The 13,224-nt window shown below is 37.8% G+C and overlaps 2 protein-coding genes across 2 annotated transcripts; both read right to left on the bottom strand.

Annotated features, from left to right (window-relative positions):
* Window positions 1-1,533: 1,533 nt before the first annotated feature.
* On the bottom strand, window positions 1,534-8,286 carry surf4 (surfeit 4). The gene is made up of 6 exons (XM_079658360.1): window positions 8,025-8,286; window positions 5,405-5,591; window positions 4,518-4,594; window positions 4,386-4,429; window positions 3,474-3,660; window positions 1,534-2,871 (listed from the first exon to the last, which is right to left on the bottom strand). Exons 1-6 carry the CDS (start codon window positions 8,070-8,072, stop codon window positions 2,605-2,607), a joined length of 810 nt encoding a protein of 269 aa, XP_079514486.1. The 5' UTR covers window positions 8,073-8,286; the 3' UTR covers window positions 1,534-2,604.
* A 2,337-nt stretch (window positions 8,287-10,623) lies between these two features.
* On the bottom strand, window positions 10,624-12,869 carry surf2 (surfeit 2). The gene is made up of 6 exons (XM_079660522.1): window positions 12,669-12,869; window positions 12,376-12,527; window positions 12,094-12,197; window positions 11,479-11,652; window positions 11,153-11,295; window positions 10,624-11,043 (listed from the first exon to the last, which is right to left on the bottom strand). Exons 1-6 carry the CDS (start codon window positions 12,741-12,743, stop codon window positions 10,951-10,953), a joined length of 741 nt encoding a protein of 246 aa, XP_079516648.1. The 5' UTR covers window positions 12,744-12,869; the 3' UTR covers window positions 10,624-10,950.
* Window positions 12,870-13,224: the final 355 nt, after the last annotated feature.

A 13,224-nucleotide genomic window follows, 5' to 3' on the forward strand; every position in this document is an offset into this window, starting at 1 on the left:
TTGCTAAACTTGAGAAAATTCTGTTTTAATTAATCTTTTCTTTTAGGGAAGTGCTATCACTGGTGGAAGACTATATTCAAGCAGTAGCTCAGCGATGGGGATTTTTTCATTTCTTGATATGGAGTTACTTTACTAATAGAGATATCTTGAAAATCTGGCAACCCCCATTTCATAAATTGACAGCTACTTGTGATAAGGCTCACGCTGTGGCATCCCATGAACTTGACAATATAACAAACAAGAGTGGATTATTTCATCAAATGTAGGCCTTAATTTAACACTCATCTTTCCTTCAATAAAATATATACTCGGTACAAAAAACAAGTGAAAAATGCAGATGCTTTACTTAAAGGTGACCTATCATGCAAAATGCACTTTTGTACGTCTTTTATACATGAATATGTGTCCCCCGGTGTTCCAGGGAACTCACCAAGTGTCAGCAAACACAACCCTCTCTATTTTCCTCCATACCCAAATCTCTTAAAAAGGGGCTGCAACGGATCTGATACAGACTGATCCAGAGTTGAACACTTCTCTGACGTCACAGAAGTGGCTTTACGGCTATTGGGCCAACTCCACCAATCAGGAGGAGACAGCCACAGACATTGCCGTTCGAAAGTGCTGCTGACGCTGTAGTACATATGCCAGGCCTGTAGATGGAGCTGTTCTCACAGAATCAGCCCATACAAAGACAGTGTTAAATTGAGCAAAATTAGGAATGGCTAAAATGCATGATCTGTTTGGTATTTTGAAAAATAAAAAGTATAAATATGCCTTATATAGATATGGTCATATACTATATCATTCAAATACCGATATACCGATATATTCATGTCAAAATCCAATTTATAAGAGGTCCTGCATTCAAAATGGTAATAAAAGTAATTGATATTGTTAGCCTGCTATGTTAATATTGAGGTTGAGCTTGATTTAACTTATTTATACATAGTAGTAAACAAGCTCAAGCTCATGTGAGCTGATCTGTTGGGAGATGATTAAGGGAGGACAGAAGAAAAAACTGGTTTCAAATAGTACACTTAGAAGGGAAATGTCTATGGAGCTGCTTAGAAACTGGGAAGCAAACTCTAACTCTGCAGAATCCTCTATTGAACTCTTAATTAGACAATCATTTCAAAAATGTTACTAAGATTTGAAACTAGCAATTAGAAACATACTCTTAAAAGTGGAATGTTTATGGAGGTAATAAATCAGTTTCTGATAGCCTTTTGCACACTCAAAATCTTTTCAGTAACCAGTGAGTCGCCCCCTTCTGGATATTACAGAGAATGCAAGTTATATTAAATATGGAAAACCAATGTTTTTTTACTTTTCATTAATTTATTTCTGTTATACCTGAAATGCACTTGAAAGGATGTACTATACTGCATGTTTGTAAAACCATACAACAACATATGCATGGCTCATATGTAGATAATTTATATTAATATAATTATCCGATGGTGCGACAACGTCCTTCAGCCTCTTTATGGAACATAATCTAAGAACAAAATAAGAGCTAAAACCTTGAGACAGTGACTTTATATTTTTGAATTTTAATGTTGCCATGAACTTCCAAAATCAAAAAAAAAAATGATCGAAAATACAATATAAACTTCTGAAAATCAATACACTGAACTTTTTTTTTATTTTAACTTTTTCTTACACAGGGCAAAAAACACAGAGCAAAGACAAAGTCCGGATGGCTAGTGACTCTGTTAGTCCTCTTTGCTTTTCTAGATCGCAGAATATGTTTTTTTCACAAACATTGAGCCTCCCCCCTTATTATACTTTCAAATACAGTTCACTAGTCAGGCATTTGCAAGACGTAGTACAAAGTGCCCAATAACAAGTCCTGGAGCTAACAATTGCATTGAAATTTCAATCAAGCATGACTGCAATCCACCACTTTGTATACAACGTCCCCCCAGACCCGACTTCCCATGAACAAGAGTCAGTTGAGACTGAAGGTGTACGAGATGTATTGAAAGGGTGTGAAAAAAAGATGGGAAGCGAGACCTGGAGATTCAATGCAATTTGCTGTCAAATCAGTGCACAAGTTCGTTATGGTGAAAAATCTCAAAACACTCCAAGATCCAACGGCAGAAAAAGATCAACATCCTCGGGTGGAAACCCAAAATGCTGCACTTGATCCAATAACATGGTTTTATTCAGAAAATATGAACATTAATCTATTATAACTCATGGCCTAACACCCGTAAAATACAATAAATTGTTTTCATTCCTTCTGCACACAGAACAAATAAATCTCTTCTTCCAGTCATCATCCACTAGTTGTTAACCTTGCACTTTGAAATACACGGTCCTTTTGTATTCTTGTTGCCATGGGGGAAAAAGGACATACAAGTATGGTTTAGAAAAAAAATCTAAAAAACAAATATATTAGTCTGGAGGAAAATAGAAAGAATGTCCATAGATGGGCGAGGTGATGTCTGTGGATTTGGCCAAATAAAAAATAAGCTAGAAAAAAAAAAGACCTGTTGTACCCTGGTTGGTGGGAGCTGGAGGAGAGGGAGGGTCTTTGTGTCCCAGTTGGTGGGGGAAGTTAGTGGTGCTGTGCAATCCTCTCGTCTTAACCACCTTTGCCTACCACTCCTTCTTTTTCTCATCCATGGACACTCCGCCAGGTCCAAGTGCCACCACCAGCAGCAGACCGCCGATGACCGAGGTGGTCTGGAAGAAGTCGTACTTGAGGAAGTCGTGCATGGGCTTGTAGGCGGGGACGGTCCAGAAGGCGTTGAAGTAGATGTTGATGGCCAGAAGCCAAATGACGAGGGTCAGAGCCGCCAGCTTGGTTTTGAAGCCGATGGCAACCAGGATGATGAGGGCGGTTCCAACCATGTTCTGCAGGATCTGTGGAAGAATGTTAAAGTAGCTGCGTGAAGATCTGAACGTTACAGTGTGCGGCTATCATGTAAAATAGACATATCAGAACGCAAATTCATTTGCAATGACTCACTGAACTAAAATGAATTGAACCTCAAAAGCCTAACTGTTGTGGAAGCTTTGGAAAGTGAATGTGAGTCATCCTAGTACATTTGATTTGTTTTATACTTCTTCTACCTCCGTCTTCCCTCTGTCAACAGAATTGTCATTTTGACTCTGTTTTTTATACAGATTTAAACAAACAAGATGTATTGTGTTAATTATTTAGCACTTAAGGTGTAAGACAAAATATGTTACCATTGGGAAGAACCAGGCTAGCCGCTTCCGGCTTATTATAAATAACTTATATTCACATAGCACACAGGCATGAGAGTAGCTGCATCATTCTCCTGTTACTCTTGGCAAGAAAGTAAATAAGCATATTTCCTAAAATCATAAATGTTTTTAATTGAACTCTTAATCTAAATTACGTTTATGTCTTTATCGATATGTTTTTGGTGGTGTTGCATTGGTCTGAAGATGTTATATCCATCCATGTTAAAACTGTTTATGTTGTTGTCAGTACTCACAGAGAAGAAGTTGGAGTCAAAGTGCAGCAGAGTCATGAACATGAGCACTAGCAGTACTCGACCGCCCAGCTGCATGTACTGCTTTGGAGAGCTCTCTCCCATGGAGGGCACTCCAGCGAACATGCTCTTTCCTTCCGAACGAGACTCGGCCAGCAGCAGCAGCAGACCCCCTCCGAGTGCGAGGTTTCTGGGAGAGGAGAGAGGAGGGTTACTTTTGGACAGTGCCAGTCATAAAACATCTGAAAAACACACAACATTGTACTAATCTTATAAGGAACGCATTAATGACAGTCAGAGGTTGATCAGTGTGGCTGCAACATGTTATTTGTTCCAAATAAACACTTAATGATTTGGTCACGCCAATCAGAGCCCATATTGATATTTTAACTTACTTTAAAAGTAACCAGTGCTAAACAATTGGCTTCCTTTAAGAAACTCTTGGATTGCATAACTTCTCCTTCCAGCACTTACATTTGCCCTGACTTCATACTAACGACCAACATCACATGAATTAAAACATACAGAAAGCAGAAACAGCAAAACTCGACGGTAGAACAGTATTTATGGGATTTCTCTGATGGCTGTAGACTGTTCTTTCCTGTTGGTGTTTAAATAAATCACAGGTCTTGCTCACAGTAATGAATGGGTTCTGCTTGACAACTGAGTCCCTTTCTCATTTAGTACCATAGCAAATGAAAATGTCCGATGCTGCACTAAAAGAATTCCATAGCGTCAAATGAATTAGGTTAGTTCTGAACTGTGAACAGGAGCAGTACAATTTAAAATGTGTATGTATATTAGAATCAAACAAATGAAACAGGCTTTTTATGTATAGGAGTCATAAAACAGGTCAAACCAGATGTAAATATTCCAATAAATACAAATAGAGTTTGTTTTACGACTGACACTTACCTCATCAGAAATTTAAGGTCCCATAAAATGCTGTATGCAACAGTCTGGTAGGGGTAAACAAATAAATAAGGATTAGTTACAAAGATACATTGCTTGTGTACAATAAAAATGTAATAATAAAATTGTTCTCACCTGTAGCGCTATGATGCCAAACAGTCCAAAGCAGGCATACTGTACAAAATTTCTACTGAGGATGAGGACACAGCCACCTGTGAGGACACACACACACAAAGTTATGGTAATTATATCTGCAACACACTGCGTTGGCTTTCAACTTTCTTCTTTATAACGACAAATTGAAAATGCAACAGTAATAGTTATAATTTCTCTGTTAGATCATAGACATCACATTTGACTGAAAGAACAGCATTTTTGGCAGAGAAGTACAATGGTTTCTAGATTTGGCGTGTTAAAAGTGAAGTCACACTGAGTTGTGTGGGTGCTGCTTTATTTAACGAAATATTTTTTTATTTGGGAGGCAGTTTGAAATGTGTTTATGTTTAATGAGTTCAGGGAGGCATTTTGACACTGCAATTCTGAAGTGATCCGTGGACGGGTAAGCTGCCTTTTCAAGTCTTCATTCAAGTCTTGTCATTTATCTGTGACCTCTCTAATCTGCTTGATGGTTTACGACCCAGAAGTGAAGTTCACTGTGTTTGTATCTATTGTGTGGAAACAATTGGGGCTGAAAAGCACTTTTGTCCATTTTTCATACCTTATACATATTTGCCCTGAATCACAAACCTATTTAAATGTTTGGGAATGACACAAATAGTTTTTCATATGGAAACTGATGTCTTACATTTTTGGTAAACCTCTTAGCTTCCACTACTTCAAGCACACTCTTGTATTGCTAGCATTAAAAAAGAAACATCCTTTGGTTAGCCATTTGAATCACTTGTTAGTGTTGTGTAATACTCCACCCAGTAACCCGACCAAAAGATGCCACTTCTTACTTTCAAAATCTAATTTCATGTCCTGACAGTAACCTCACAGAGCACTGCCTCCCTTTCACTTACCCAGCTGTCCTACGAGGTTAAGCAGCACAAAGCACGTGGCGAGGAAGTAGCCACAGCTCCAGGTAGCCTCAATGTAGTCTCTCTGCTCGTGCCACTGGAACCACATGCGGATGCCATCTTCCAGGAAGGTGCTGATGAGACAGAGACGTGCCAGGTGGGGCAGGTACTGTTTTGTTACCCGCAGAAACTGGGCAAAAGAGGGAGATAAGAGTAGAAATTATTGACAAGGAACAGGATGGCTTATAGTGCAAAGAGGAAGATTCAAAGGATGTGGTTTCTGAGGCTTCGCTGAGCTCGTATACAACAGCAGAACTGAGACGTAACATTACTGGGTGCCCAAGCTGTAACACAGAAAGCTGAATGTCACTCAACTGTATTGAACAGTCACCTAAAGACTCCTTTAAAAAAGCCAACGATATTCCCACCTGTTACTACTAAACAGATTTTAGAGTTTAAAATCATTAAAAAGAAAATAAGTCATCAGGCCTGCTAGTAATTATTATTTACATTGCCAATTATGTGGATGGGAATAAACCCACAATTGCAAGGCAAAGCGAAAGTCGCAACAGTCATTTAACACTGAATTGCTGCCTTGCATAGGCTTAGCTAGCAAAGATAAATTCCAGAGAAACCCTAGTGCCACATAGCACTGACCCTTGTAAAAAAGGAGAGCGAACACCATAACCTGAAGATATGGCAGATGGTGTGCTACCTGTGGAGAACGTTTTTACTTTGATTTAGTAACCTGGGGAACTGCAATGTGTAACATAAGTACACAAAGTGGATCAGTGTTGGTCTTTTTACCTTTTAATCCACCTTAAGACTAGAGTAGCCCGGTTTGACATAGCTGCTGTTTAGACGCCAATATTTATTCTTTATCATTTCATTACAACAGCAACTTTTTATTATAAAATGTTTCAAACTAAAAGAAGAGGTTAAGAGGTCAATCTGTACATGATGTTCTACCCATTCAGAATACCCATCTTTAATATTCAAGCAAAAAACAAAACCTACAAAGGTATACTAACTGATCATCATCAACTGCTTATGAAAATGTTGCACTGATTTCAAAAGGCAGAATGTGTTTAAGTCCTTTTGTCATCAACAAAATAACAAATCCTCAAAATAACAGGGTGTGCCTCTGGGTTACAACCCTAAATAGCTTGATGTTAAATTATTTTGAGTTGAAGTAGGATGAATGTTTAAAAAAAACAATAAAATACCCTACGATCTTTTCTCAAACATAATTCATGAACTGATCCTTAGATAGTACAGTGACATAGTAGAGGTATAGTGAACTGCCCACAGCTCCTCCTACTGAGCAGTCCACATCAGCACTGTCAGACCCCGGCAGCCTATCAGTGTCCACCAACTCCCACTATGACGACTGCTATTTGGTACATGAATGGATGAAGTGGGAGCCAATCCGAGATCGCTGCAACAGCCTAGAAATAGACCATTTTGTAAAGTAACGTGTAAGAAACATGTTAGCTTGGGTCAAAATGGGCTTGCAGAGTTTGTTAAGCAAATAAAGCAAAAAAGTGCAGGTTCCCTTTTTCTGAATGTTTTACAATACACACTCCTGATAAGAGTGTATAACTGAATCAGTTGTTATTAGATTAGGGAAGAGCTGCAGTGTGTGGCATATCGATTGAGTTCAGTCAACACAGCTGCCATAACAGACACAAAATGTACTCTAGTACTTTATGATTAAAATGATAGTACTACTAAAATGAGATTTTAAAAAAGGTGGCTTATCCAGCAACAAAACAAGGACATAAATCCAACACTGCTGCACACAACTCTTTTCAGCCAGACTGCAGTAACTTTTAAAAGGACAGAAGGTACAGGAAACAAAATCAGAGCTCTGGGACTTTTCCAAATTCTTCACAGGACCATGAGTGATAGAGGCAAACCTGACATCTGACATTGATAACTCAGCTCAACTCTAATAGATCAGAGCATTGCCTGAAGTCATATCAGTACAACAAAAACAGACAGACACAACAAGGCAGCTGTTGCATTTTAAAAAAAAAGGTGAAGGTAATGTTTATATTCAGTTATTTGGCGAGTTGTGTGGAGTTAAGGCCACATGCTGAAGCTAAGTTTAGGAAAACCAAATGCTTCTGAGATATGTTGCAACTCTAAGCCACCAGCAATGTCAAAAACTAAGGGGGTTAAAACCAAATGATGTCTAATAAGTATTAGCCAATAAGTTTGAGGCTAAACTGAGTAATTTCACAACTGCTGTCTGGCACTGTCTGGCAAATAAACCAGAAAGAGACGACAAGATAACTATCTGGCACATATATGTAGCAAATTCCTCATTGATATTGATTAAACTAGGTTGTTCGCTCCCAAACATATGTCAGTTTCATTCTGTCTGTGTGAAATAATAATGCTAGCTAATCCATCTGGAGACACATGACAACACCTCAACCAGTTGTCATGCAAAAACATTAGCGTAAATAAGCATGCTAACGGTAAAAACACTTATTGAAAAGGCTTCACAACGTTCCAGGAAACAGTTAGGAAGAGCTGACGCTACTTCATGCAGAGAGAAACTAGTTAGCCGCTACATGCTAACAGCGGCTAACTGTCGTGCTAAAACTGAAGTTACCTGGTCTGCCACGTCTTCGGCTGTGTTCATGAGTTCTTCCTGCCCCATGTTTCGTTAATATAACGATTATTTTAATAAGTAAAGATCAGCGCAACACAATTTTGATGTGATCGGTATTTTTTGCAGGCAGCGTTTGAACTGCTCCTCCCACCGGTTAACGTTATTTACTTGAAGATTTCCCGATTGCCTGAACGCAGAGAAAGGCCGCCTCCGCCCCACAATGCCCCGCGATTTGACGAGTGAGAGCCCCCATAGATGGTACTGCAACTGCTGTATGCCACGTATACTGATCCGTACAGGGGCTTGAACCAGCTTCAGTGTTGTTTACAGGTTTTTACTGAGGAAATGAGCACAGGATTATTATCTACACCTCACCTCAATTCACTTTTACCATAATCTGTATAATGTGTCTTTGTTCAGCCTTGCAAACGCTGCACACTCTCATATAAAGTAGTTCATATGGATGGTTTCACTTTTTGGACGGATGTTCATTCCTCTTGGCTAAAAATGTTTATTATGGTCTAGTAATCCTTTTATAAAAGTAAAGCTGGCACATTTAGTAAGTGATGAAATGTAATTGAGTAGGCCTACCAGTTTTCAGGAGCAGTGAACAATTTAATTTAACTGAGAGTTACAATAGTATTTTTCAAAAATGCTTTAAAAAAAAACTTTATTTATCATTTTACAAAATGTACATCTCTTCAGTTCAAACCCTGAACGCATACTGTCCACCTGAGTGGACATATAAAAATCTCTTTGAAAAAACTAGATAAAAAAAAAACTAAAGTTCAGATCTTGTTTTTCATGCCCCAAGAGCAATAATAACACTTGGTAAAAGAATCCTGACTGAGGCTTTCATAATTCATGCATGACTTTACTCTTTTATTGGAAATGTCTATTTATAGATAGAATTATTTGACTTAATGCCTTTATGATTCTTCATTTGTTGTTATGCTCTAACATTTCTATTGGTATCTTAGACTTAGACTCTAAGTCTAAGATACCAATATAAATGTCTTAATGAGAAAACCTGTTGTAACTAAAGCTGAATTTGAAAATCATAATTTCAAAGTACTTTATTGAAACAAAATACAATTATTGAATGTGTAAATTAATGAATACAAAACACCAGGCTTTTTCACTGCAGTAAAAGCTGCACACACAAGTCAAATAATGTAATGAATTTTAGTCATGATGTTTATTAATTTCTGCCTTCAACTAACTATTAATGCTGCTTCTTATTTGCTAAAAATGCCTGGCTGCAGCTTTGTGGAGGGAAATCTGAAGGAGGCACTGTGGCTCTTTAACTGTCGAGACCAAAGCCTTGAGGAAAGTCTTAAAACATACGTACTCCCTGATAGCAAATGATGACGAGGCTCAGATGAACAATTTGGCAGTTACACAAGATATTTTACAATGCCTGTTCTTTCCTCTTTGCTAAAAAAAATTATTATGGTCTATTAATCCTTTTATAAAAGTAAAGCTGGCACATTTAGTAAGTGATGAAATGTAATTGAGTACAAGTTTTCAGGAGCAGTGAACAATATAATTTAACTAAGAGTTTCATAATAGTATTTTTCAAAAATGCTCCAGTCTGCATAATAAGTACTTTTACTTTTGGCAAATGAAGTCTATTTTAAATACTTTTACTTATCTTGTACTTTAATACAAGTTCGATTTTTAATGAGTATGTATACACTGTTCTTGCTACTTTTAGTAAAACATGCCTCTTATTTTTCTAAAATAAACTTTACTCTTTTATTGGAAATGTCTATTTATAGATATAATTATTTGACTTACTGCTTTTATGATTCTTCATTTGTTGTTATGCTCTAACATTTCTATTGGTATCTTAGATTTTAAGTCTAAGATACCAATAGAAATGTCTTAATGAGAAAACCTGTTGTAACTAAAGCTGAATTTGAAAATCATAATGTCAAAGTACTTTATTGAAACAAAATACAATTATTGAATGTGTAAATTAATGAATACAAAAACACCAGGCTTTTTCACTGCAGTAAAAGCTGCACACACAAGTCAAATAATGTAATGAATTTTAGTCATGATGTTTATTAATTTCTGACTTCAACTAACTATTAATGCTGCTTCTTATTTGCTCAAAATGCCTGGCTGCAGCTTTGTGGAGGGAAATCTGAAGGAGGCACTGTGGCTCTTTAACTGTCGAGACCAAAGCCTTGGGGAAAGTCATATGTACACTCCCTGATAGCAAGTGATGACGAGGCTCAGAAGAACAATTTGGTGGTTACACAAGATATTTCACAATTCTTAATTACATGTTAACTAGATGAATTAATGCAGTGCCTGGGCGGAGTAATTCCACATAGTCTTCAACTTAATGTTTTTGTAGAAAAAATGTGTACATCCTGGGGGAAACATTAAAAGAAACTGGAAGAGCTTGTATCTACAGCTTAACATCATACTGAAAGCTGATGTAGCTGTCAAAACTGTTTGCGTGCCAAATCGAAAATGACTTGCTAATAGCTTTTTCATACTGTACCTGCTAAAGTCACTTTTTTATAAAGATCTATATTTATTTTCATCTTCTTCAGGCAATGAAGTAAAGAGTACACAGACAATGTTTGTAAATCCAAATCGTTGTATTTTATACTAGAAAAACACTTGGTTGCAAACCAGACAATACAACTTATCCAGTCAAAATGATGTGTTTACTGCCACTATCACATCTTCCTCCTTACATAAAGCAGCCTCTTTAGAACTGTGCAACATCACACCTCTGACAACAGACACATTTTCACATGCAGAAAATATGAAAGATCGAAAGGATGTTCACCTAGAACAAGGTCAGGCTGGCTCTGAAAGGAATACTCTTCCAAACTGGTCGTGCTGTGTAAATCCCTGACAGATTACCAGTTATAAAAATACTATATGTATATGGTTTCTCTGTTTACTGTCCATTGGGCACTTTAACTGGTTTCTTACGGCCCGATTTCCAGCGGTTATTTCTGAATTTCTTCTGAAGACCACCCCCGCCCTGTTCCTAAAAAAAGTGAATGAAACAATAATTAACATAACATTTCATCAGTGACAACTATCAACATGAATTGAATTACACAAAAAAACAAAATTGATTGTAGATTTCTACAGACCTTTTTGCGTTTCTGCTGTTGCACCTGCGTGTCCACCTCCACCTCCATCTCTTCATCTTCATCTGTCTGGAAGTCATCTTCCTCCTTAGCTGCTTCACCCTCTACAACTTCTTCTGGCTCGTCTTTTAAACTGAACATCGTAGCTGTGGGAACATATAACAGGGTTACAGCAAACTAAAACTCCTATCCTAAAAGCCACCATTCAGACGGACAAGTGATTTAATTCATGAGGTTTTGCCTGGAGTTCAATTCTGCAGACCGGGACGCACAGTTAGACATAATAACCATAATAAAAAGTCTACAGTGTGTGCACTTGGGATACTGACGGGGGTAAAGGTCACTCATGCTGTCTTCTGAGTCACTGTGATCCTCTTCACTCGATGAAGTTCCCGCATGTTTTGAGGTCTTCCCCCGACTGGCCTCCTCTTCAGGTTCTCTGGGCTTTTTCCGTTGTTGTCTTGCTGGAACATAATCAATCCCTAGCTCCACACACTCCTCATCTAGAGCAGGAATGAGACAGTCATGTTAGTAAATTGAAAGTGTAAATAATAAAATATTTCTGAGGTTGAATAGCTTGACTCAATATTGATCATACTGAGAACACTGATCAACACTGATAAGAACTGAAATAATACTACAGTGTACATATAAAATAGGTGGTGAAGTCCATCAGTACAAATCTGTGTGTGAATATTGTCACAAAATAACTGCCTGAACAGATTTAGAAAGATTCTCTTGACCATAACAGTGATACCATAGAAATACATTTTTTAAGTCATCCGATCATCATGATAGCTTCCATTTCCTTCCCGGATTAGAATATCACACGAAAAGTCTGTGTCACGAAGGTTGTATAACATACCCTAAAAGCAGTCTATACCTACTAGATCACAACCTGTAAAGAACAAGGTGACATGCATGCAGATAAGTAATGGACTGACATTTTTCGAGGGCTTTCTTGAAGCGTTTCCCGTTGATATGTCTTAGGACATGATGAGGCTGCCGGTTAAGGTGTCTGAGGGTCAGCCTACAGAAGAGCTGTTTGCTGGGAAACAGACAGGAGGCATCACATAAAGATATATCACACACATGCAGATAGCTACACGCATTGAGACATGTTCTGAGTGATGATACATTATGGCATTCCTAGTGCAATTTCTGCAAGTAAGATTAGAAATGTGATTGTCTTTATAAATAACATGGTAAGCATTATTCTTCCTTACGGTTGTTTTGAGCTTGGTACAACATGTGGTTCATACTGTCTGTAGTTGAACTCGGCAGTCGTACTCAGTTTATTATATTTCTTCCCTTTAGTAAACGCCTGGAGCTCCGTCAGGTTGCATGGAAACTCATGGCCATTCAGAGTGCATTTGATCTGAAAACAACAAATTAGGTGATCATGCAATCATCACAACACTTCACCCTGCATGGGTCCATGTTATCATTTAGCATTACGGCTAGCATCACAGTGTACGACAGTGTGATTCGTGAGATCTGATGGAATTAGCTCGCCAACCTTTTTGCCATCTGTAAACTGGAGGAAAGGGTGGTTAAGAAGAAAGGCTTTGACGTCCGCAGGTAATTCCTCCATAGCTTAAATAACTAATCAAAACAGATCTTTCGGTGTGTATAGAATAGTCCAACCCCTTACAGGAAATAGTGACTACACGTGGGCAAAGGGTCAGGCTCTGTTGCATGATTTGTTGGCGCCATCTACTGACCAAAGTTAGATAGGTCAGCTTCAACGATTGGATTAAGCTATTCAGCTTTAATTGTATTTAACTTATAAACAGGACCATTTGATTAAATAAATGTTGGTTATCCAAGTAAAGCTTTACGTTTTCAGTATTCTTCATAGGAAAACTGATCAAATAAGATGTAGAAGCACACTAGTATAATATAACTGTCCACAATAAATCTGCTACAATGACACCGACAAGTCTATGGTCAAGACTAACAGAAAACTCAAGAATGCAAAAATAAACATTAATTGGATAAAGTAATGTGCTCTTAGTCGGTTAAGTCAGCTGACAGGCAGAATCTCACAACTCTAAATCAAAGAGATGATAAGA

Source organism: Notothenia rossii, assembly GCF_949606895.1.
Source record: "Notothenia rossii genome assembly, chromosome: 11".
Taxonomy (NCBI): Eukaryota; Metazoa; Chordata; class Actinopteri; order Perciformes; family Nototheniidae; genus Notothenia; species Notothenia rossii.